This window comes from Leopardus geoffroyi, chromosome E1 (assembly GCF_018350155.1).
Source record: "Leopardus geoffroyi isolate Oge1 chromosome E1, O.geoffroyi_Oge1_pat1.0, whole genome shotgun sequence".
Classification (NCBI taxonomy): Eukaryota; Metazoa; Chordata; class Mammalia; order Carnivora; family Felidae; genus Leopardus; species Leopardus geoffroyi.
Window position 1 is genome coordinate 38,801,544 of NC_059330.1, and position 26,657 is coordinate 38,828,200.

Below are 26,657 nucleotides of genomic sequence, written 5' to 3' on the forward strand. Positions count from 1 at the left end.
AGACAGTTGCTCTGGTTCTTTATCTAGTAGAATAACCAAAACCTTCATTCCCAAGGGGTATGGGTTCTCATATTCTGCCCTTTTTTATTGTTGTTGTTGCTATGTAGTTTTCCATTAACTTTTATTATTAGGCAAGGATGAACTAAGAGACACCCCAGAAAATCTCCTGGGTTCCAGAAACACTCCTTCTTGCCAACATTTTGTAGCAACACAGTTATCCCTTAGTAATCAGGATCATCACTCCATCCAGTAGGTTAATACCCCACTTCCCTTTTTTCTGGCCATAGCATATGGAGCTTAAATGTCCAGGTGGCAGTCTAATCTTCCAATTCAGGCAAGAGCCATTGTTTCCTGGTGGAAGCATCCCACATTTGAGGGCAAAGATCTCCAAACCAGTAGAGCTCAAAGTTGCCAGTATAGGAAGCAAAAATTCTGCAAGTGGGTTATTATGTATAATTCCCACTCCTATTTGCACCTCTGATTTCTGAACTATTCTGGCTATGAGGGAGACAGCACTATATGTTGGTCTCTGATTCAAAGCATACACTGCATCCTGTGAAACAGAACCCCTTCATTTCAGGGTATTGTCTCCCAAAGGACACTGTAACTGAGATTTTTGTAAGCCATTTTTCTTTCAGTTGCTTCTGGGTGATGGGGCATGTGGTAAGATCATTTAATTCCATGGTTATGAGCCCACTGCTTCACTTCTTTTGCTTTGAAGTGAGTTCCTTGATCAGACACAATGCTGTGTGGAATGTCATGATGGTAGATAAGGCATCCTATGAGTCCACTGGTGCTGGCAGAAGCATTATGAGCACAGAAGGCAAATCCACACCCAGAATTTGTGTCTACTCCAGTAAGGTCAAATCTCTGCCGTTTGGACAGCTTTACTCTGTCAGCATTAACACATATTAATGAATATAATGTTGCCCTGAGATAGACTACTGCATTATTCTTTTTTATTTACAATAGCATTGTCCCATTTTTAAACAGAATTTTATAAAAGTGAGAAACAGAATATGAACATTTTAATGATTGAATTCTAAGGGGAAACTTCTGTCCCCTCAAGAATTAAATGTCTCCTTGAAAACAGAACTATCACCGGGACCATCCTAGAGAGATAGATGCCTAGGGAATTCAAAGGGAAAAGCTCCATCTGCTCCCAAATGATAGCTGACACATGTATAGCACTGTGTACCCGGTACTATTCTAAATGTTTTTGATGTATTTATTCAGTAGTCCTCATGCTCATAATAGTAAGTACATACTCATTATTCACATTTTATAGAGAGTAAACAGAGGGACATAATTGTTAAGTAATTTGCCCAAAGTCACACAGCTAGTAAGTGGTAGAGTTGGCATTGGAAGTCTCCAGCATCTAGGCTCTTAATAATTAGCTGTTCCATTTTTCATAGGAAGTTTTAGCTTAACAGGTAATAACTATTCCTAACACTTTATATGAGCTCTTCATATAAAAGTTTAATAAAAGTGCCCATTACGCAAATAAGATATAAACAAAATACAAATTTTAACCAACCCCAGTGAGGGAAAACTAACAGTACAGGTTAAAGGGATAACTAGCAATGGTGCTGAGTACATAAGATTGCCACCTGCTGCTTTCTGATGATGTGAGTCATGACTTCACTTTCCTTCCCCTGCTCTTTAGATAATCTCACAGCATGTAGGCCCTGCTCTTAAATTTGTGAATTTTTTTCCTAAGCCCAGAAACTATTTTCTCCTTTTACATATTGTTTTTCATCCTCCAGTGTCCTTTTACCCTTTAGATTGTTGACATATTGCATCTTAACTGTGTTCACCTTTGGCAAGCTTTCCTTACCCCACAGCCCGTGCATGTGGTAAATGTTTCTCAGGGCCCTTCTTGCCTTCCACGTTCAGTTTCATAAGCTTGTCAGTCCCTCGGAAGGAAGAATGTCAGTAGATAAATTGACAGATTAGTATGATTACCTTTAGCTCTATGAGTAGAATAGTTTTAGTCAAAAACAAAACTTGATCTCAAGAAAAATAATTTTTAAGTTACAATAATGGGTAAAAACACAAGATTGCCAGGTTTGTGCAGGTGTCAGTGACCTAGAGTAGAAATTATTTTCTTACCATAGCAGGCTTATCATTTCACCAGTAACCCATTTCTCAGAATTGAAAATTAAGTAGCCAAGAAAGAACAAATTGTAGCTGTTAGGAAGTAATATAAATTCAGACAGCTATGGCACAATAATGATTTATGTAGGTCTGAAAGCTCCTGAGGTTGCAGAAACATGATTGGTGCCAAAGTATCGTTCCAGAGTGTCAGCGTTTATTATGAAGACTGCTAGAAATTTGAGGCAGTGTTTGGATAAACAGATACTATGCTATCACTTTGGATCATCCCAGGGTAACACATTGATCATCTGGTATCTGAATCCAGAAACAAATAGAGAGCAATGAAGGTGTTTGGAAAACAAAAAAGATAAGGAAACAGGAAGCAAAAAAGAGAAAGAAGTGGTTTAAACCACCAACCACTGATTAGAAAAGGTTGCACAACAACTCAGAGGGTAGAGGAAGTACACTTCAGTCCAAATTTTAGCTTGAAGTCCATTTCTTGCAGACATAGATCACACAGCTTTTGACTGAACAGGCTCCTGGGCCCTCCATCACTTCTGTGGAAGTTTTCTAGAATGTGGCTCACATAGAAGGAAGTCAGCCAAATTTTAAAATGCAGAAGAAGACTAAATTAAGGATAAAGATGCGTGCGTGTGCCTCTCTCTTCTTTCCTTCTGACCCAGCTCTCTTAGAGTCTAATATTCAATGGTCTTTTTTTTTTTTTAATATATGAAAGTAATTGTCAAATTGGTTTCCATACAACACCCAGTGCTCAGCCCAAAATTCAATGGTCTTTAAAGCATCTCCCAAAATATGTCTGTCCTGATTGACAGGAAACAAGTGAAGAAAGTCTGCAGTCTATGAGTGGAAAGACCCTGGCTTTCTGATTCTAGTCCTGGCGCCATCATTTTCTAGTATATCTTTGGCACAGACCATTTTCTCATCTCAACTAATACCAGTTTCAACCTTTCTTACAGTGTAACTTTATGTAGTTATATAATATATAAGAAAGAACTTTGTAAACCATAAATCAACAATTTCAAGGCTCTGTATTAGATTGTGGGACATATAGATAAAGAGGTGATTCTATACAGCTAGGAATCCATGGCTTTTACCATAATTTGTATACTTCAGTCAATAAGCTTTTATTTACTACTAGTATTATGTTCAGTAGTCTCAGTCTCTGTCACCAAGGAGGGCACAGACTAGCGTCTGAGATAGGTTAGTACAGTACTGTTTGATTAAGTGCTATTGTGACCTAGATAGCAGCTTAGGACCCTCTGTCCCTTGAATATTTCAGTGGTAGACTTTAGGGAAGATTTCAGAAGGCAGATGAGGAAGGGTTTACAGGGCCACAACAGATGCAAAAAGCTTCGAGTGGAATAGTAAACATCACCATTCTTTCTTTTTTCTACCACTTTTATTGTGAATTATAACGTGCATACAGAAAAATGTATTACAGACAAAAGTATAGCTTAACAAATAATTGTCAAATAAACATCTGAGCTACCCACCACCCAAGTGGAGAAATATAATACAAGTAGCATCCTAGAAACCCACCCTTTTCCCATGCACCTCTCCCTGATCAGAGGATGATTAAAAGGGTGACTGCGTGGCTCAGTTGGTTAAATGTCTGACTCTGGATCTTGGCTGAGGTCTCTATCTCAGGATCATGAGTTCAGACCCCACACTGGGCTCCATGCTGGGTGTGGAGCTTACTTTAAAAAAAATAAACAAATAAAGAGGATGCTCTGTAATAATAATTCTCTTCCTTTTCTTGGAGTTTTACCACCAAAGTGTAGACTCCTAAACAATATAGTTTCCCTATTTTTGAACATTATGTAGAGAGAAGCATATTAAATATATTCTTTTATGCCTTGATTCTTTCTAAAGGTTAATTTCATGTATCATTAGTTCATTTATATCCATTGCTGTATAGTATTCCATTACATAGGTATACAGTAATCCCTCCCCCGCTTATCTGTGAAGGATACATTCCTGTGAGGGATACATTGTAGATAGTACCAAACATATCCATTAGGATTTTCTCTTTTAAAAAGTTCTATAGAAGACTTTTATCTATTTTTCTGTTGGGTCATCTTTTTTAATTGATTTATACAAGCTCCCTATACTGGATACTTTGCTTTGTAAGTTACATATGTTTTAAATATCTTCTCCCACTCTATTGTTTGTGTTTTCGCCTCTTTATGATACCTTTTGATGAACGTAAGTTTTTAATGTTAATATAAGTATAATTTTACCTTTCACATTTAGATCTAAAATCCACCTGGAATTAATTCTTACATATGCTGTGTGGTAGGGATCAAATTTCATTTTTCATCCATGTGGTTACTCAATTGTCCTGGCACAATTTATTGAAAAGTTTAGCCTTTCCCCACTAATCTGCAATGATACTTCTCTCATATATGAAGTGTCCATTTACACATGAGAATCTATATCTGAGCAGTCTGTTTTGTTTTTCTATTTGTCTATCCCTGCTCTAACGCTGCACTAAAATATTATAGTTTTTATAATCCATCTTGACAATCTGGTAGAGCAGATTTTTTCACCTCATTCTTCAAGAGTATCATAGCTATTTTTGCCCTTTTGCACTTCTGTATAAATTTTAGAATCAGCTTAAGTTATACACACACACAGAACTGTTGAAATTTTGTTAGAATTTTATTGTATCCAGAAATTAATTTGGGAAGAATTGACATTTTCACAGTACTGTTTCTTGTAATCATTCTTCAACATAGTGTCTCTTCTTTTAATTAAGTCTTCTCAGGTCTCTCAATAAGATTGTATAACTTAATGTGTTAGAACGCTTCCAGACCTTTTGTTAGATAGATTCCTAGGTATTTCACATTTTGGGTGCTATTACAATGAGTATTTTCCAAATTTCATTTTCTGTTGATGTATATAAGAATATGATTGGTTTATATGTATATTGATTTTAGCAAATTGCTAAATTATCTTATTCACTTTAACAATTTATCTGTAGACTCTTTTGGGTTTTCTATAAACACATTAGATCACCTGCAAGTAATGTTACTTTCTTTTTTTAATCCTTATATATGTTTGTTTTTGTTTTTGTTTTTTTACTTACACTTTCTATACAGTGTCAGACATAATGATAGTAGGCATCCTTATTTTGTTTCTCATCTCAGAAAGAAAGCTTATAACATTTCACCATTAAGTATGATATTTACTGCTGATGTTTTATATGGTTATCAGATTAAAGAAATTCCCTTCTATTCCTAGTTTTCTAGGAATTTTTATCATGAATGGAAATTGAATTTTATCAAGTACATTTTCTGTATCTATTATGATTATCATGTTATTTTTTCTTAAACTGTTAATGTCATGAATTACATAAATTAATTTTTCAATGTTAAACCAACCTTGAAATCCTAGATAAATCTAACTTTGTCCTAATGTATTATCTTTTCTTCATTGCTGGATTTGGTTTGCTAATATATTTTCTTATTTTTTCATGTAAGTTCATGGGTAAAACTGGCCAGCATTTTTCTTTCTCCTGTTCTTGTTAGATTTTACTAGCATTATAAATGAGTTAGAAAGTGCTTCCTCTTTTTCTGTTTCCTGAAAGAGTTTGTATAAGATTGGAATTATTTATTCTAGAATGCTTAATTGAATTTACTGGAGAGACCATTAGGCTTGGAATTTTCTTTGTGGGAAGATATTTTACTACTATAATATGCTTTGTGATTATAGGATTTTTCATATTTTGTTTCTTCTTGGTTTAGTATTAGCAAATTATACTTTTCTAGGATAGTGCCCATTTCATCTAAAATCTCAAATTTATTGGTATAACATTGTTCCTTATATTCTCTTTTTAATGCCTATAATAACATCTGTAGGACTGTCCACTTTATGTGCTCACTTTTTTTCTTTTTTCATTCTTGTCAGAGGAATGTCTACTTTATTAGTCATTTCAAAGATCTGATGTCTGTCTTTATTGAACCTTTTTATTTGTTTCCTATTTTATTAACTTGTGCCCTGTCTTTATTTTCTTTCCTTTTATTTGTTTGGACTTATTTTGCCAGATTTTTTCCCTAGCTTCTTGATATAGATACTTAACTCTGAATTTTTTTCTTTTGGTCTTTCTTCTTTTCTAACATGAATAATTAAGATGATACATTATTGTTCCTCTAAAAACTGGCTTTAGCTTAATCACACAAGTTTGATATGTATATTTTTCTTATTGTTAAACAAAAAAACAATTCTAGTTTTCACTAGGATATCTCCTTTGCTTGACTCATGGGTTATTTACACATATGTGCCTTACTTCCCTAAAATTTGGTGATATTTGGTAATGTTTTCTTAGATTTCCAGGTTGATTGTATAGGGGGCAGGGAAGATGCTATGTATGATGTCAATCTTTTGAAATATGTTGAAACTTATTTTATGGCTCAACATATGGACAATGTTGATAAATATTTCAGGCATATATTCTACAGCTGTTAAGTACAGCTTCCTAAATATGTCCATTAGGTTAAGTTTGCTGATCATGTTCAAAACGTCTATATTCTGACTGATACTTTTAGCTGCTTATTCTGTTAATTACTAAGGGGAGTGTGTTATTTTCACTATGGTTGTATATTTGACTATTTTGTCTTCTGATCTGTCAATATTTGTCCTCTGTATTTTGAGGCTATATTATTATTACATAACAATTCAAAATTGTTATATCTTCCTGGTAAATTGAAACTTTTATCATTCTTAAGTGACATTCTTTGCCACTAATTCTTTATGCCTTAAATTTATTTTGCCTAATGTTAATATAGCCACACCAGTTTCCTTTTGGTTAGTATTTACATATCCAATATATTTCTATCCTTTTATTTTCAATATTTTATGTCCTTATGTCTTAGATATGTCTCATAAGCAGTGAATAGATAAACTTATCCATTCTGACAATATTTGCATTTTTACTGGTTCGCTTAGCCCATGTATATTCAATGTAGTTTCTAATACATTTGGATTTCATTCCATATTTTCCTTTGGGTTTTTTATTTGTTTCATCTGTCCTAGGTTTCTCTTTCACTCATTTTTTGTATTTTTTTCCCAAACTGGTTTGGTTCTATTTTGTTAATGATTACCTTAAAAATTATAGCATGTATACTAAATGATCAAAGTCCAAATGAGGCAATACCTTTTCTTTCTTCCCAGATAAAATATAACCCTTAGAACACTTTAAATTCAATATATTATTATATTATTTTATTGTTACTTAACCCCAAAAGACACTATTAATATTGTTTTATTATTTTTATATACAATTATTGCTCATTTAGATTTAACAATATATTTACTAGTTTTTGTTATTATTGTGCTTCATTGCTTCTTTTATCTTAGACTTTTCTTCTGGGATCTCTTCTTTTTGGCAAGAATTTAATGAGAACTTACTGGTGGAAAACTCTCCCAATTTTTGTCAAAAAAATAACTTTATTTACCTTTGTTCTTAAATGATAGTTTTGCTAAGTATAAAATTTTAGGTTGGCAATTATTTCAACACACAGAGGTTATAATTTCATCAAATGACTTCCCTTAAAGTAAGTTTTAGTTAAACTGTAACTCCTTTGAAGGTAAGCTATCTTTTTCTCTGGTTGCTCTTAACATTTTGCTGTTGTTCTGCAATTTTACTATGACTCGTCTAGATGTGGAGTTCTTTTTATGGATCTTGCTGTTATGCATTGAGCTTCTTGAATCTGTGGCTTAGTATCTTTCATTAGCTCTGCAAAATTCTCAACCATCATCTCTTCAAATATTGTCGTCTTCTTAATCTCATTTTCCCCTTCTTTTGGAACTCTGAACATATTTAACACCTTTCATGCTATCCTCCATGTCTATTGACCTCACTCCATATTTTCCACCTTTTGTCTCTCTATATTTTGAGCATTTTTCTCTGGTTTCAATTTCACTGTCTCCTCAGGTATGTCCAATATATTCTTGTACCTCTTCATTAAATCTTTACCAAAGGATCAAATTTTTCATTTCTAAAAGTTATATTTGGTCCTTTTACAAATATGACAGGTGACTTTTTATAGTTTCTTCTTGCTATTGATTTTTCAAGCTCATTTTAAAATTTCTTTAAATGTAATAAGTATGTTTATAAACTAGTCTAGTAATTCCAATAAGGATATATTTCTGTGCCTCTTTTTGCTTTTGTTTCTGCTTATTCTTGTGTCATTTCCTTGTGTGCTTTGATATTGTTTGTTGTGAATAACTCATTGTCCTTAAAAAATTATTTGTAGAAATGAAGATGATGTCTTCCTGAAAGATGTGTGTTTAATTCTGACTAGCATCTAGACACACAACCAATCCTGGACACTCACAAACTAACTTTGCAATTTGAGATTCTCTGAAACACCCAGATTATGTAAATCCAGGCTAAGTTATCTGAAAACACAAGCCTATGCCACATTTCAGAACTTTTTTCCTTTCTTTTTTTCTTTAACCCCTTAACCCAATACCAAGAGTCTTCCCTGCAGGTGAGGCAAGAGTTATGGGTTTCCTGATGATTCAGTCTTACCTCAATGATGTAGCCCTTTGAGATTCCAGTTAATATGGGAAAGATCTCCTTTAATTAGATTCCCTACCTTGGGTGGGTCCTTGGCCTTGATTTCTAGACTCATCAGTCTACAAGGCTGGCCAAAGCAAAGCCCCAGCTTGCCTGGATTTGTAAATCCCCTTCATATGAGGAAAAATTACATTAGTGTTCTAATACTTCACTTATCTCCCTGGGTCTCCTTTTTAATTATTTTGGCTTGAGTTTCTTATCAGTTTCTTGTCAACAATTAGATGCTTTTTATGAATGTTTTTAAATTGTCTTATCCAACATTTTAAATTGTTTTCTGTGGGAGAGCTGGAGCAAACAATCTAGCTTACTATTTACCAGAAACACGTTTGGTATCACCATTCTTAAATGTTTTTCATATGTAATATCTACAAGTTTTTACTACCTTGCCCAATTTCAGCCTCTCTCTGTCTTGCCTGTGTTTCCCTGTCTCTCCATTCTCTCTCCTTTCAACGTCCCTCTCTAACATCTCAGGAGCAAAATCAATAAATTCCTCATTTTGTTTCCTACAAAGTAGTTTTCCCCCTTACCCAAGACATCCAACTCCATAGGATCGTATTTGTACCCAGGTGGCTTAACTAACATTTCTCCAAAAGGGTTTCCTTCCCTAAAAGGGTAAGTGCACTATGTTTGGAAGTCACTAACTCAGCCTGGAGAGATACAGGAAGTATCAGAAGGGAGTAGTACTTAAGCGAAGAGTTATGAAGAATAAGTAAGAGTTAGTGGAGTCTCCCACATCTCTCCAAGCTCAAATAATGACTATTGCAACTGCCCCCATTTCAAAATCATCTCTATCACCAGTTTTAACTGCTGAAATAGGAAATTCCTTTTGCAGACATATGCAGTTGATGTATTGAACTTCATATGGGAATCAGAAATGTGAGGTGAAGGAAATCAGCAGATGAAATATGAACCTCAAGCTTCTGGGTTAGTTCAATATAACCCAGTAGACAAGTACTCCCTTGCTGAGACTGTGAGAGGACAGAAAAAAATTCTTGGGGCACCTGGGTGGCTCAGTGAGTTGAGTCCAACTTTGGCTCAAGTTGTGATCTCATGGTTCGTGAGTTTGAGCCCCACATCAGGCTCTGTGCTGACAGGTCAGAGCCTGGAGTCTGCTTTGGATTCTATGTCTCCCTCTCTCTCTGCTCCTCCCCAACTCATGTTCTCCCCTCTCTCTCTCAAAAATAAATATACATTTTAAAAAACAAAAAAAAAATATTACTGACAACTGGTAATTCTGAGGTTGAGCCAGCCTTATAAAATTTGGGTGTCTCCCAAACTTCTTCCAACTCAAAGGCACTTCTGAAAAAAACAATTGTTTACTGAGCCCTAGCAAAGATTTAAAGATTTAAAGTTAGATTTAAACTCTGTTTTCCAGAAACTTTTATATTAGTGAAACAGTGTACTAATAATTTCAGTATAATATGATGAATGCCATAATAGAAATACATTCAATGTGTTATGGGTCATACTGAACTATCCAAATTCTTTGGGTAAGTAGGATGACTACTAAGGAAGGAATATTTGAACTGTAGTGTAAAGGGTAGATAAGGTGCAGAAAGGTAATCTACACAGAGGGAGAGTGAAACCTGTATTTTAAAATGTTTATTTATTTTGAGAGAGAAAAAAAGGGGGCAGAGGGGCAGAGGAAGAAAGAGAATCCCAAGCAGGCTCCACACTCTGTGCAGAGCCTGATTTGGGGCTTGATCTCATGAGGGTGAGATCAAGACCTGAGCCGAAATCAAAAGTTGGATGCTTAACTGACTGAGCCACCCACGCGCCCCAGGAAACCTGTATTTTAAAAAACTTATCGTAGGGGCGCGTGGCTGGCTCAGTCAGAAGAACGTGTGACTCTCGATCTAGGGGTCATGAGTTTAAGCCCCACATTGGGAATAGAAATTACTCAAATAAAAACTTTTTAAAAAATCTTTAATTTTTTTTGTTAACGTTTTATTTATTTTTGAGACAGAGAGAGAGCATGAACAGGGGAAGGGCAGAGAGAGAGAGGGAGACACAGAATCTGAAACAGGCTCCAGGCTCTAAGCTGTCAGCACAGAGCCCGACACGGGGCTCGAACTCACAGACCGTGAGATCATGACCTGAGCTGAAGTCAGATGCTTAACTGACTGAGCCACCCAGGCGCCCCTAAAAAATCTTTAAAAAATTAAAAAATAGCATGTGATTGTACAAGTAGATGGCACATTTAAATAAAAGGCCAATAGTTTAGTGTGGCTGGAATCAGAATTTAAGGAAGAGGAAAGGGGAAAATGCTGGAGGTAAGAGGGGACCACCCTGTCACCTTTTATTAAACACTTTAATAGGTACCTTTAATTTTTTTATAATATTCTTCCTACTTTGTATTTCTTGTTCAATATTCATCCGTAGTACTGGGAAGTCAATAAATACTATCTAAAGTTAATAAATCAAGAACAAATATAAGAATATCATTTTTAGTTGTAATAGTAACAAAAACTCAAACAGTGGTTGTCTCAAGAAAGTGGGACTAGGTTTATAAGGTAAAAGAATTTGAGAAGAAATTTTTATTTAACTTTTTTGTATTCTGTTCAAGTATGTTCATGTGTATATATTATGTTTTTAAAATAAAAATTTTTATTGTAGTTAAAAAAAATACTTAAAGTGGAGTTAAAAAAAAAAAAAAAAAAAAAAAAAAAAAACTTAAAGTGCCCAGATCTTAAATGTATAGCTTAATAATGTCTACACAGGTAAACATCCACATAAACACTATCCCAATCAAGATATAAAATATTTCCAATGCCTCAGAAGATTCCTTCATGCCCCTTCCTATCCAATACTGCTCCCACTATTTGGACTTCTACCACCATCATCCAGTTTTCACTTCATTTACATGGAATTATACACTATGTACTTAAAAAAAAAAACAACTTTTTTCTTTTAATTTTTTTTTTAATGTTTATTTATTTTTGAGACAGAGAGAGGCAGAGCATGAACAAGGGAGGGTCAGAGAGAGGGAGACACAGAATCCGAAACAGGCTCCAGGCTCTGAGCTGTCAGCACAGAGCCCGATGTGGGGCTCGAACTCACGGACCACGAAATCATGACCTGAGCCGAAGATGGCCACTTAACCGACTGAGCCACCCAGGCGCCCCAACTTTTTTTTTTATTGATGTATAATACAGTGAAATATACTGATCTTAAATGTTAGCTCAATGAATCTTTATATATTTCCAGCACCCCAGGAGATTCCCTCATGCCTCTTTCCAGTTAAGACCATTCCCACTAAGATAAGCACTATTTTGAGTTCAACAACCATTGATTAAGCATTCCCTGCTCTTGAGCCTCATATAAATGGAATCATACAGTATTGTGGTGGCCATGGAGGATGCCACTCAGATTTGTCTTTAGGAGAACCTGCTTCAAGAAGCAGAGTTGACTAACAATCTCTAGCTGCTGCCCTGTAGATCTACCTCCTGAGATCAAGCTCCCCTGGGCTGCTTCCAGCCAAAGGCTGAGCATGGTAGGGATACTGGAGCCTGGCCATTTCTGCCTGATGGGGGCTACTCCAGTAGACAACCTTTGCTGAAGTCAACTTGACTGAGACTCTCAAAACTGCCCTGCATTCTGAGACTCTTCCTACTCGATTCTTCCCTCCTTCTCTCCCTTCACAGGTTTTAAACCTGCACTGAAGACTTGCCATTCCTCTCCCTTTATTCTTCACAGGCTCTTCCCTTAAAAAGACTTTGGCATGTCTAATTCTAGTTTGGCACCTGCTTCTCAGAGGACCCAAATATAAATATGTTCTTTTGTGTCTGACTTCATTTGCTCAGCATTGTCTGTGAAAGTCATGCATACTGTTATGTATAGCAGTAATTTGTTCTCTCTTATTGCATAAATATGGCACAGTATACATATCCATCCTAAAGTTATTGGACATTTGAGTAGTTTTCAGCTTGGGGCTCTTATGCTAATGTTTTTGAAATGTATGTCTTTTGGTGAAGACATGCACTCATTTCTCTTGGGTACGTGCCTAGAAAGTGGAGTCGCCAGCTCATAGGCTTGTGTTTAGTAGATATGTCAGTTTTCTAAAGTGGTTGACCAATCTACACTCCCAACAGCATCTACAAGAATTCTTGTTGCATATGATATTTTTACAAATTTAAAAGAAAAAACAACTCTAGTGCAAAAAATAGAAAACAAATTTGTTATATCATCCCAGTTTCATGTTTAAATTACCATATTTTGAGGTTTATTTATTTATTTTAAGAGAGGGAGCATGCCCATGAGTGGGGTAGGGGCAGAGAGAGAGAAGGAGAGAGAGAATCCCAAGCAGACTCCACACTGTCAGTGCAGAGCCCGATGTAGGGCTCGAACCCACAAACCATGAGATCACAACCTGAACCAAAATCAAGAGTTGGACACTTAACTGAATGAGCCACCATAAGCTCCTAAATTACCATTTTAAACACTGTTTCATAGGAAGACTGTTAACATACCCCAAAATGTTAACAGTGGTTATATTAGAGAAAGAAGGGGAGATCGCCTTCAACTTTGAGAAATATTTGAAATGCTTTACAAGCACATATTTCTTTTACTTTTAATTACCTTGTCTTAAAAATATTAAAGAGAAAAGCCTCGAGATGAGAGAAGAGCAGGGGCGCCTGGGTGGCTCAGTCGGTTAAGCAGCCGACTTCAGCCAGGTCACGATCTCGCGGTCCGTGAGTTTGAGCCCCGCGTCAAGCTCTGGGCTGATGGCTCAGAGCCTGGAGCCTGTTTCCGATTCTGTGTCTCCCTCTCTCTCTGCCCCTCCCCCATTCATGCTCTGTCTCTCTCTGTCCCAAAAATAAATAAACGTTGAAAAAAAGAAAAAAGATGAGAGAAGAGCAGTCTCCTCCTACACTTCCAGCACATCTCAGGCCCACACCTCCCGGCTTAAACTCCTTTAGTAACCTGCTAGTTTCCAAAGATGTGTCAGAATCTCTTATCTGCTGCCTTGTTCTCTTTATCATTGTGGGTTTACATCTTTTCTAGTACTTTATTTAGTGAGATTTCAAGGAGAGAAAATTAATATGATCAATCTGCCACTCTTAGAAAAGTCCATGCATATAATGTACGCTGATTTGGGGGCATTATCATGAAGGGAATGGGATCTATCAAAGAAAAGTCAGCTGTTTGTTATAAAGACATTGTTCTAGTGATTGGGGGTGCAGGGGGAGAGGATGGTCTGGGAGGGGAGCATCCAGATGGTTCAAGAGCTAACATAGTTAGGAAGACACTAAGATAGGCTTCTCACCCAGCTGCAGCAGGACGGAGACAGCAACACGGAGGGCACAGAGAAATCTTGCATCAGGGTCACAGCCCACATCGTGGGGCTGCTCACCCCAGTTCTGCTCCAGGACAGACTCCACCGAGAAGGAAACACACCAGACTATAAAAGCTAGGAACAAGGAAACATACCAGAAATGGCAAATATTTCACCACACTTCTTAATCCTGGGCCATGGCAGATGTAATAATCCATAATGGCACTTTTTCCTGCGGGGCCTGGAGAGCCTCATTCTTTCTCAACACAGTGACAGGCACTGCTAATCAGTGTTGGCACTGCCATCCTGAGACTAACAGTTTTCCACCCCCCTCTCTTACCCATGGGCTAGCAACAGAGCCTATTAAGCCTGAGTTGTCCTGGAAACCATGTGTTCCAGGGAATTGCCACAAACCAGCTGAATGGATGTAAACTGACAGAGAACTACGAAGTAGGAAGGACTGTACCCTGGGACTTCTGAGTCCCTTGAGAACACAGGCATTCACTTCTACTATGACCCTAGCCCTCAGTCCAGGGTGTCTTATCTGGTCTTTCAACAAGGACAGGATCCCCTTTTCCAGGGCCTCAGCCACAAGATGCTCCTCCTAAGATATCTCTGGGGGCAAAAAAGAGGGTCAAGAGGGTTGCTGGCAGAGAAGCACAGAGTGGGACAGGGCTTCAGTATTTCATTAGACCTGGGACAAACATCAGAAGGAGGTTCCAGAGAGCCCCTGGCAATGATAGATAAGAGTTATTCCAAATGGGCTCTTGTGGTGAATCTTTCTTCCCTCTTAGCTTGCAGGGAAGCTTGTCAGGCGGGTAGAGGAGGCATCCCCCAACCCCTGGCCTGGGGAAAATGACTAGTTCCTAAAGTGTGAAAGTCTATCCTTCATGAAATGTAAAAGGCAATGTATGTCACCTTCCTCCCAGGATTTGAACCCCCACAGACCCCTTTGCTCCACATTTCCTCCACACCAGCATACTTCCAAATCCCTCCTCACCAATCAAGGCATCCAGGACATTCAGAATAGATTCTGTATGTGTTTTTACCAAGATCCCAGCAGCATTAAAAAGCATTAAAAAGGCTACTTACAAGAGGATCTGCTGGACCCTCCAGGTCACCAGAGATCAGGGCCTCAGACACCGAGGGCCAGGAGATGGGGGAGATGAGTGCCAGTCCCACTATAGCAGACTGTCTTCAGTACGGTAACTGCCCTTCCTGCTGGTTCCTCCCTCTCTCTGCTCCAATTCTTTCCTGGGTCCCTTACTCTTTGTTCTAGATTCTGTCGCTGCCCCTCCTTGTTGAGGTGCTTACTGAGGCAGCTTAGCACAGTCAGTCAGATCCTAGAGGCCTCTCAGCATGTCCTGCACCTTCTCCTTCATGTTTCTGAAGTCCTCCAAACTCAAGGATTTCCCTGTAGAGGCAGCAGTTAAGAACCCGACCTACCCAGCCAACAAGCTCCATTATTACCAAGGCCTCTGTCGACCCCATTCTTCATGAGACCACTTCTCTATTGCTTCCCTTCTAATCTTTTCCAGTTAAAGTAAAGCACCCTTCTTCCCAGACATCCATCATCATTGCCTCCTGCCAACCTCACCTTCACCTTCCCAGCTCAACCCCAGTTGAGTACCAATCCCAAATTCTTTTCCACCTCCAATAAATCAAAACTTACTTAGTCCTTGCCATTCAAAGTGCAGTCTCTGGACCACGCTAGTAGTAGTGAGGATTTAGACAAAGTTAGAGCAGTGGTTCTCAACTTTGTGCATGAGAATTATCTGGGGAGCGATTAAAAATCCTGATGCCCAGGCCACATCCCCAGATAACTTAAATCAGAATTTTTGGAGGTGGGACTCAGGCATCACTAGTTTTAAAGTTCCCCCAGGTGATGTCTACATATAATCAATGAGAACCACTGTGTTTAAGGAGACGGATACAACCTCCAGACTAAAGTTGAAGACTGCTTTGGGCACTGCCCTACTCTTCTCTCCCCAACTCCTCCACCATACACATATACTAGGCTCTCCCACCTGAGCTGAAGTCCTTGAAGCCAGGAGGCTCAAGGGTGAGTGTGCAGCTACACTGAACACAGCTAGCTCCAATCCTTACTTAAGCAAGATGAACCATCTTCCTCTGAAAAGAAGGGAAGAGTAATTTCAGAGAGTCTTCAGGTCACCTCCAGCCCTCTCTGGACATTCTTTTCCCAATGGTGGGAGTTTTCATTCCTGGACCCTGAGCCCTCACTGCCCATGCCAGGGGGACTGTATCCTTATCATTTCATGTAAACGACAAAGCACTATATACGCAAACACCTTCCTACATCCTCAGATACAGACAACCATAGGATTACGCCTAGATAAGTGAAGAAGAAACGGAACCCCAGAGAGGGTACAACAGGTCCTCAGTCACTCAGCAAATGTGGGTCAGAGCAGGGACTGGAATCTACCTCCTGCCTCCTCTGTTATGGCAGTTTATTTGTTTGTTTAATTAATTAATTAATTAATTAATTATTTGAGAGAGCACGTGTGAGCAGGGGGAGAGGCAGAGAGAGGGAGAAAGAGAATCCCAAGCATGCCACACACTCAGCACAGAGCCCAACACAGAGCTCAGTCTCACAAACCATGAAATCATGACCTGAACCAAAATTAAGAGTCAGATGTTTAACCAACTGAGCCACCCAGATGGCCCTGTTATGGCACTTTATTGTTTTTTTAATGCTTATTTTTGAGAGAAAGAGACAGAGCGCAAGCAGGGGAGGGGGAGAGAGAGGGGGAGACACAGAATTCGAAGCAGGCTCCAGGCTCTGAGCTCTCAGCACAGAACCCAATGCAGGGCTCAAACCCATGGGCTGTGAGATTGTGACCTGAGCCAAAGTTGGACGCTTAGCCAACTGAGCCACCCAGGTGTAGCACTTTACATGACAGAGATTTACTCTTGAGCTAGCAAGACCTTGCCAGGGTTGAAAAACCCACTTCTACAACTTCTGGGAGTTTCTGGATTTTCTACCACATCTAGACCTCTTTCTATCCCTTCCCAAGTCTTCTTAGGCAGTACAACCTTTCTGGGACCCAGAGGAAGACTATGAAATTCCAGAGGAAGCAACGTTCAGAATCACAGGGATCTTCTAGTCATGCTAACATCAGGATAACCATGGCTCCAGAGGCTACAGAGCCATGAGTGGCAGAGCCACTAGACCCTGAGACCCTCCTACTCCTAGTTCCAGTGCTCCTTTCACAGCCAGTGCTACCATGTGAGAACTGGACATGCAATGCAATTATGCTTCCCAGGTTTCAGTAAGGGCTGGGACCCCAGGATCCAGCACACCAACCTGCACAAAGCAGGCCAAAGTTGTCAGAGTCTGGAAACCCTAGGCCAATATGCAATCCACTCTGCTTCTCCAATAGGCAGGATTTTTTCCTGCTCACACCATGGTCCCTACCCCTGGGTGCATCCTATTCCATTCTCAACCCTGATAACCCTATAATTCTGGGCCATTTGTTACCTTCTTTTAAAAAATACTATCCTTGCCCTTTTTGGAATGATGAACAGAAGGCCTAAAAGCCATTCTCTTTCTGGAAAGGATTTTGTGTTACCCAAGAAACAAATAGCTAGTGCCAGAGAGAGTGAGAAAACCAGTTATCAGAAAGACAAGTTCTTTCTCTATAAGTTCCTCTTTCATATCTTTCCCCATTCTCATACCCTGCCCCTCACCAAAACAAAAACAAACAAACAAACAAACAAACAAAAAAAAAAACCAAGCTCAGAAAGAGATAAGACTTAACACCTCTAGCTAGGGAAGGATTAGCGTTATGATGGGGCAAAACCTGGGTGTCTGCACAAGGAGCTTCAGTCCTTCTTCCCAGCCCTGAACCCTCCACCCCTTCCTTGGAATTTCCCCCCACCTTCGAGCTCACCAGGGCCCCTCCAGGCTGACACAGAGTCTAGCTGAACCTACCTGCACTCAGTCTGCCCCCATCAGGCCTTGCTTACTCATTCTCTCCATGTTGGGAAAGATGAGCTGCTTTACTCAATAGCTCAGAACCTGCTTTAGGGGGTTGGTTACTGACCTTTGGTGCTAGGAAAAGGAGTTCACATTGGTTAATCCCTAGGTGCTTTACATAGTTACCTTGCTTGATCTCCCAAACAATCCCCATTTTACAGATGAGAGAACTGAGGCTCAAAGAGGATCAGTAGGTAAGCCAGTTTCACAGCTAAACCAGTAGCAGAGCTGAAATAAGAACCCACATCTGACCCCCAAACTCATGTTGCTTTCACTGTTGAGTCAATAAATGTTTATTGAGGACCTTTTTATTCCAGGCACTGTGGCTCTTGCCCTCCTGTATCTTGGAAAGGGAGGCAGACAGTGAATAAGCAAAAAATCCCCATGTAATTATGAACCACGAGAAATGCTAAGAAGCAAATAAAAACAGGGCATTACTAGAGAGTGACGGGATGGACTTAGCAATGCCACAGGCACTTTCTTGGGGCAAGATGAGAAGTCATAAGAAGGCCAGGAAGCAGTTGAGACTGCTCAGGGAGGTCTGGAAGGAGAGCTGAAGAGCCTGACATCTGGGCTGGTATCTCCCTGACTTACCATGGGTGGGCCAAGGCTGGTTCTCTCACAGACCCTGCCTCCCATCCAGCTCCGCAACATACACTGCCATTCAGTTTTCAGGGTTTCCTTCCTTGCTGTCTCCAGAGTCTCTGTCACCAGATAGAGGTCTGCTCTCATTTCTCCAGATTGATTGCAACAAAGTAGGTAATTTTCTCTTCAACTCACTGGAGGGAATAGAGGAGAATAGAGCTCAGGCTCCCAGGAGTGACATTTCTCCCTCTCCATCAGCTAGTTCCTATTTGAGATGAAGGGTCTCTGGGGCTGGAAAACCAAAGAACATGGCACCCCATCATAGTCACTTTACCCACTGTGGGAGCAAGGAAGTGGGAAGTGGGAAGAGAACTCACTAGCATCTGTGGAAGGCTACAATGTGCCAGCACCATGAGATACTTCACATGGCATTTCTTCACCACAAACTTATGGTGTAGGCAGAATTGCACCCATTTTCATGAGGAAACTAAGGCCTAGAGACAGGTTGTGAATGGTCCAAGGTCACACAGCTAATGAGTGTAGAGTTGAAATTCAAATCCTAGTCGGTAGGAGTCCAAAGCATGAGCCCTTCCCATGGCACTGAGACAGGCATCTTCCCAGATCATCACACCCAGTTCTCGGGAGTTGGGGTTCCAGTTCCTCATACTGACCCTGGGACCTGGCCACATTGTTCACAGCCTTGGGCTCCAGAAGGCATCTCTGATTCCATGAGGAAATGTATTTTGTGACTAAAAATAGCCTATGGAACTTCTGGTATTTGCAAACAACCCTCAAGGAAGACCTACATCCTTGCCTCTGCTGACCTCCCTCCACCTATCTAATACCCTCCCCAACCCCACTCTATATGTACACACCACAGGGCCTCATACTAGAAACAACAGGCATTCTAGAAAAAATTGAGCTCCCTTTGAAAAACTCCAAAGACCCCTCCCCAGCAACACTATGGTAGGGAGGGGTAGTTCAAAGGACCAGTAAAATTTCAGTGGAAGCCTTTCACTTTTTAACTAAAAAGGAAAAACAAAAGGCATTTCACTCAAGGAGGGCTAGGCCAGGAGAAAGGTTGAGTCCCCTCCACTAAGCTGCTCCACACTCTCCAACAATTTCAGCTAGGGGAGAAAACACCCACACCAACAATAAAATGCCCGCTGAGGGAGAAGGCTGGTGATGTCCCTGTAAGTCCCTTGGAAGCACCATGCCCTCAACCATCAGAAACTCTGTGGTAGTTGGTTAGTGCCCCCCTGATGGGGTGGAGTTGTGGCACTTTCTGTGCAGGAAATGTTCTACAGGGGTGCTGTGATTTCACTGTGCTTCACTTTGACTCTCTTAGTGAGCACCTACTGTGTGCTGTGGATAAACACAGAGAGGTTAGTAAAAGCTGTTGCGGTCACAAGCTATTCCTAGTCCACTGAGGAACAGGGGCATGGCTTGCCACAAGGCAGAGCAAAACAGCACAAAACACAGATCTTGGCAACTCATAGGAGAGCAGAAAGTGGCCTCTTGGAACCAGCAGGTTTGGGTCCAAGCCAGAAGAATCAATCACCCTGGAGGGTAGCAGGGAAGCAAGTGAGCTGGGGGTGTTGGAGGGTTTCCTGGAGGCTGATGCATGAAGAATGAGAAGGCTTTCTGAAGGGGGAAGAGGAGGCCACGCTTGAGTAAGGAACGGGCTTGGGAAGTGATGGGAATTGGGCGTGAGGGACTGCACTGGCCGGGGCACCTCCATCTCAGATGCTCTTAGTGCTCAAAAGGGGCATCTCCCCCTCTCACTCCCCACTGCTGCCCATCTCCAGCCTCACCTGTTCTCAAGGGAATCCAGATACTGCTGGGTATCCAGGTCTCCAATGTCTTGATTCTCTGCTTGTGGGATCTGTGGAAGGTCCCTGCAATTATTATTTCTTTGGATAATTTCACTATCAACATTCCTTTTGAGTCTACCACATCCAGAACTTGGAACTCAGCCTTTTGGCCTGGAAAGGGTAAAGGTCATACTGAGGCTGACCCAAAAGATCTCTCTGCAGAAAATTCTCCCCGGAGCAGCCCCATCCTGGGCTCCCCCTCTACAATCCCCTTCCCTTCTGCAGAGATCCTCCAGCTGTGGCTCCCAGGAAATGCTGTGCTCATCAGGAGTCACCACAAGGGTCACATAATCCCAGGTTTGCACCTATTCTGCCACCTTCTTACCAAATGACCTTAGATAAGTCACTTAACCTCTTTGAATCTGTCTCTTTATTCATGGAAGGAGAATATTGATAGTACCTACTTCCTGTGCTTGAAGAAATTAAATAAAAAATGCAGTTAGGCACTTAGCAAAATGCCTTGCACACATACTAAATGCTCAATAAATGTGAGCTAGTCCTATTTAACTATCTGAGAGGCTGAAATGAGCCAAGGAAAAGTAAAGCTAAAGAATTAGGAGCTCTTGCCAATTGAGAAATAAAAATTAAGCAGACTTCAGTCTCCAGTGTTTGTATGAACCACGCAGGTGTAAAGTGAAACAATCCTGGACCACCGCCTATCCGTGTGGACTCTGCCCAGACTGATCAGCCACTTTCATAAGGGCCTTGATTCCTAGTCAGCTGCTGTGCCGGGGTTAGCGGAGCATGTGTGGAGAAGCTGCCAGCTGACTGCCTTTCTCTCAGACCTCCCAAATGTGAACCTACAGACGAGGAGGAACTCATACAGCCAGGTTTAGGGGGTCGGGCAGGGCTGGATCTCCAGAGACAAACACATTTTGTAACTGACGGAAACGTGACAGAACCGGAAATGGTGCCTCAAATCAGTCCTGTATGGGTTACACTAACATTCTAGGATCCATTTGTTTCTTGAGCAATGTAAAAGTGTACATGTACTTTATCTAGGACAAAAGAAAAATCAAGCCTTAAGCACAAAAACAGTGCAATATATGGGGGGTGGGAGGGACGTGCTAACTTTACAGTAGAGAAACTTGACAAACACCACCTCAGCCAGGTGACCAAGGTCAACATTAACAGTGATAAGTCATGTTGATAGCACATACCCTTGATATGATGCAGTGAGAATAGTACTTTACCTCGATGGTCTTCCTCTCCAAAACCCATTACTTCAGTCTAACCATGAGGAAAAAAAGTCAAGCAAATTCCAATAGAGAAGCATCCTATAATATGCCTGACCAGTACTCGTCAAAGCTGTCAAGATCATCAAAAATAAGGAAAGTCTGAGAAACTGTCAGAGCCAAGAGAAGCCTCAGGAGATACAACAACTAAAGGTAATGTGGTATCCTGAATGAGATCTTGGAACAGAGAAAGGATATTAGGTAAGAACCAAGATAATCAGAATAAAGTATATGGACTTTAGTTAATGGAAAACAAAACAAAACAAAACAAAAACCTATGCCACCTTAACCACACCATCAGCACCATATAATTAAAAAATAGTCTATTTGAGAAGGAAGCAGGCCAAGTTGCTAAAAATCAATTCAAATTACCCATCCACTTCATTCTTAAGGATTTTTTTCAAAGTTTGGTTTCACCTCTGTCCCTGATTTGTTTATGCAAACAGACAGACTTTCCCTTAAAGGAAGTTAACTTGTCAATTTTTTTTCTGTACTTAACGCTTTTCCCCCTGTCCCTGGGGAGTAATATCATGGCAAAACACCCTAGTCCTAGTCTAAAGTTTTTTTCTGTTTTCAGTGAACTGGTCATCTGGCAAACTGGTTTTTGGAGACTAGCTTTTAGTAAATTGGCTCTTAGCAATTTACTTTTCAGAGAATTGACTCAGTCTTTGAAAAATGATCATCTGAAATTTTCCTGAAGCCCCTTGCTCACTTAATGAAACCACTTGTGGAAAGGCCCAAGTAATCTGGACGCTGCTCTTGGTCACATAACGGCTATGCCTGGCACATAGCAGGTGCTCTAAAACTATACAGTGGTACTGTTTGCATTCTTTTCTTAATGAGATCCAGATGGGCTGTAGCAAAGATGTCTGAGCTGTAAAAGTCCTTACCCTGAGGTCTGAGACACTGAAATAAGTCTCCAGGTGAGGGTTCAGCAACATTTACCCTGGTGCTTCTGCAACCCAAAAGTCTGAGTTGGGAGGCAGGGGAATGGAATAGACACCTCTAGAAATCCCTCAAGCCTTTAGGGAGTTCTGCTCACCCATCCAGTCTGATCTCCAAGGGACACGAGGGATAACAGCCGCCAGCAGAATGATGGGGCTGAACTTTGACTGAATGCTCCTTCTGCACAACCACTGTCATAAATGACCTAATTTATATCATTTGAGTCTTGTAACATTCTTGTCAAGTTGACAGCTGAGGAAACAGACTTAGAGAGAGAGAAGGCAACTTGTCCAGAGGCCGCCCAGCTGGTGAGTGGCAGAGCCAGGCTTAGAAACGAGGTGCCCTCAGCTCTTAGGCCTGTGTCCTTTCCTAACCACTAAGCAAACTGCCTCCGTTTATTTATCCATCTAAATGATAAACATACAAACACATCAAAAGACCTTAGCTAACTTAAAAGTGAATTATTTACAAAAAGAAAACATGGGAAAGGAAGACAATTTAGGAATAATTTTCAATAAAAATAAATTTTCACTTACCCTGTTCTTTCTCCCCATGCAGCTCTTGTGTGCATTTTTTTTTTCAAGTTTTCATTTAAATTCCAGTTAACATCTTTTGTGCATTTCTTAAACTGAGGTATGTGGACATATGTAAACAAATTCTAGTACATACAAGTTCTTTGTTGACTGGCTGACGTGGTTGATGGCAATGGGAAGTTGACAGTGTGATAGAGCAGGAGTGGGTGAAGTCTCCTGGCTGGCCATCTCTTACCCCCTCATACTGACCTTGGAGCCCAGAATCCAGCTTATCAAACAGCACTTCACCCTCCTCTCTCTCCACTATGTCCTCTAGGGTGAGGTCTGTCCTGTGGTACTGGCATCTCCGGAAATTTCTCCTCCCACTCACCAGGGAGAAGCAGTGAAATCTGTCAGAGTCAAGGATGCTTCTGACAGCAATCATATCCCCTCCAGCTCCATCTCTTGGACCACAACTCGTGATTTCCTCAAATAGGCTGGACATTGTGCCTGGACCAACTGGAGACAAAGAAGCCAGTTTCAGTTTGGGGAAGGGAGATATTGGTTCAGGTTTTTAAATCTCCCTTTGGCAGCCTGGGGTCAATGAAGATCCAAAGGTTCTAGAACAATCAGGACTTGGAATTATTTGACTTCCCTGTTTCTAGAATGTGAGGTGGTCACTATACACTAAGGAGGGTAACCATCACGAATGCTAGATTCTCCTCTGTCCTTCATAGAACCCTTCTGGAAGAAAGATGGAACAGTGTTTATCCCAAAAGGAAAGTAAGAGTGAGGTCTGTTTTCTCCCACAGCAGAGTTGCCCCTTTGCTCAGAAGGGCCTGAGGGGTAGGAAGGCAGGCCCACCATCTTCCAGCCAGACCCCCACAGTGTTGATGAACAGAGGACCCAGGAAAAGATAAGAGGCATGGCTGCCAGACCTCACATTACCAACCCCCATGATTACTTCTTCCCTTGGCTCTGACTCCTGGGCCTCCCTCCCTTGCTGTGTTCTGCAAGGTAGTGGGATGGGTACTCCTACCAACCATTTCCCAATGAGATAGTGATAACTCTGCCTCAGAAGAAAACGAAAGAGAAAGGATGGAATGCAAGAGTGGCTTGGGGGTAGATGCCCTGGATAGCCCTCCACCCCCAGGTCCTGTCTCCTCAGTTACTGGTCACCATCTGAAAGGTCCCCTTACTCTTGGAAAAATAAAATGAATCCCAAAACTCTACCTGGGGCCTCTCCCCCACCCACTTTCCCCTTCACCCTCTCCTGGTCTACAGTTGGCCCCTGCACCCCCCCCCCGCCCAGCTCCCCTGCAGGACCCTCCAAAGGCTCATTACCAAATCCAACCTGATACAGCTGGTCCTTCCCTTTTCCTACTGAGCAGCAGCTCTTTGTCCCCACCACACCAGACCCTTCCCGCACTCTTACCTCCAAATCCTTCTCCCTCTCCCCTTCCATCAATCACTCTGCAACTCCTTCCTCTTGAGATGTTTCCCTTTCTTCAGGCTCATCTGTTTTCCTCCTGGGGCCAGGACTCCCCTCACAAGCCTTCTGGTCTCCACTTCCCTACCCTACATCTGGCTACCTTCCCCTAAGTCCCTTCTGGCTGGCCCAGGCATCTGCTCACCCATGCTCCCTTCTCCTTCCCTGCCCCCATCATGGTGGCCAGCTCTGAGCTCAGTCTCAGCCTGGGAATTCTTCTGGCTGCCTGGAAAGGCAGTGCCCAGGGCCCACAGGCCTATCTTGGGGGCCACTCACCTCAGCTGCTCACGAGGAATGGAGGTTGTGAGAATCCCCTCTGTAAGAGCTCTGCACAGGTCCTGGCCACCATGTCTCAGGAAGCCCTAAGAAGGGAACTGAAAGAACTGGAAAGCTGGGTAGGGCTAGGTGCCCCATCTCTCAGGCCTGTAGATAAGCCACATTATGGCTGCGCTGGAGGCAGATAAGGCCAGAGGTAAGATAGGTAAGATAGATAGATAGATAGATAGATAGATAGATAGATAGATAGATAGATAGATAGAAAGAAAGAAAGAAAGAAAGAAAGATAAATAGATAATCTTTACCTGGTATGTATTCTAGGTGAGTCTGGGGCCAGAGAATGGTGCAGGAGGCATACTGGACCATGCAATCCAAGTGCCAGCAGGCAACGGCTATGGTTGTGTCAGGGGTATGAAGAGAGCGATAGAGCTGGAAACAGCTACCATGCTGCCATGCTGCGGTGGGCAAGGCTGAAGACTGAGAGCTACAGCAGCCAACATCTGTGGGGAACAGGCTGGCCAGCAAGGAGGACTCAGCCTTCCTCCCCACACATGCTCCCACATAGCCCTCTCAGGGAGACGCCTCCACCTGTCCTCTCCACCCACCTCCTTCTCCAGAGAGAGGCCTCTGGCCCCCACCCCTCAGTCCTCAGAGATAAACCACCGGAGCGAGCCTGGCCCGTCTCCTGGCCCCCTTATCCCTCAGTTCCAAAACAACATTAAAGAAATTATGGTGGTAGTTAACGACAGTAATGATACTAATGTGGCTATCACGTGTTCAGTATTTACTATACCAGGTGTTGTGCTAATCCTACAACAGCCCTAATGCCTATTATCCTTCTACAACAGAGGAAGAAACTGAAGCTCAGAGAAGTAACTTGGCAAGGCCACAAGTCTAGTAAGTGGCAGAGCAGGATTTGAACGCTGGTTGTTGTTGATGTGCCCCAGCCCCTCACCCTGACTATACTCCTGCAGGTCCATGGAAGCTCCCAGGGCACCCCCACCCCCAGGACTGGGCCCAGGGAGGTGTACTGCTCCTCCCAGCACTGTGTGGGCCTCACTCAGCAGACGTGGGCAAAGACCCTGCACTCTTCCCAACACCCACTCCAAACACACTGTGACGCTGGCCCAGAGCCAGAGAGAAGCCCAGCCTGCCTGAGGCAGCTCCTCCCATCTACCTGGGACTTTGCACCTGTCCTAGGAATAGCACGTAACACTGCCACAGCTCACGCTGAGCGGTCCAGAACCTCAAAGATCAGAGTTCCTCCACTACAGGACTCCTCCCCTTTCCTGGCCCCAGGAGCCTAAATATGTCCTGGGGGGCTACCTCTTCCTCTCCCACTCATGCTCACGGCAGAAGGGAGGAAGCATGAAGATTCCTCCAAAGACAGAGACGCCAGGAGGAAATGCAGCCCTCCCAGGGAAAGAGCACTAGGGGGAGAGAAGTGAGAGCTGGGAAAGGCATTCTGAGGAAAGGGCTGGGCACCCCTCGGGACTCCGCCTTCATTTATGAAGTCATTGCCCAACTGACCCCCTTCCAGGCCACGTACAAGCCATCACTCAGCCAGCCCACGGAGACCAGAGGTAGAAGTTCTGACAGATGAACCGCCAGGCCAGGTCACAGAGCAGGATTCTGCTGCTGCCTCTGCCAGTTCCCATCAGCCCCTCAGGCTCTCTCCCGCTCTCTCCCCTGGGAGCAGCAGGAAGACCAGCAGCCCCAGAGCCCCTCACACTGCCCTCAGCAGGAACTGCTGCCCAAACCCCTGCCC

General features: G+C 41.8%; 1 protein-coding gene across 1 annotated transcript; it reads right to left on the reverse strand.

The window, feature by feature from the left end:
• Positions 1–13,759: 13,759 nt before the first annotated feature.
• Positions 13,760–26,587, reverse strand: GSDMB (gasdermin B). Its single transcript, XM_045487238.1, is given in 10 exon segments — positions 13,760–14,078; positions 14,517–14,591; positions 14,977–15,049; positions 15,051–15,157; positions 18,513–18,708; positions 18,710–18,752; positions 20,373–20,403; positions 20,406–20,543; positions 23,395–23,643; positions 24,890–26,587. Coding segments are annotated over 9 exon segments (1,038 nt in total). The 5' UTR covers positions 23,630–23,643; positions 24,890–26,587; the 3' UTR covers positions 13,760–13,938.
• Positions 26,588–26,657: the final 70 nt, after the last annotated feature.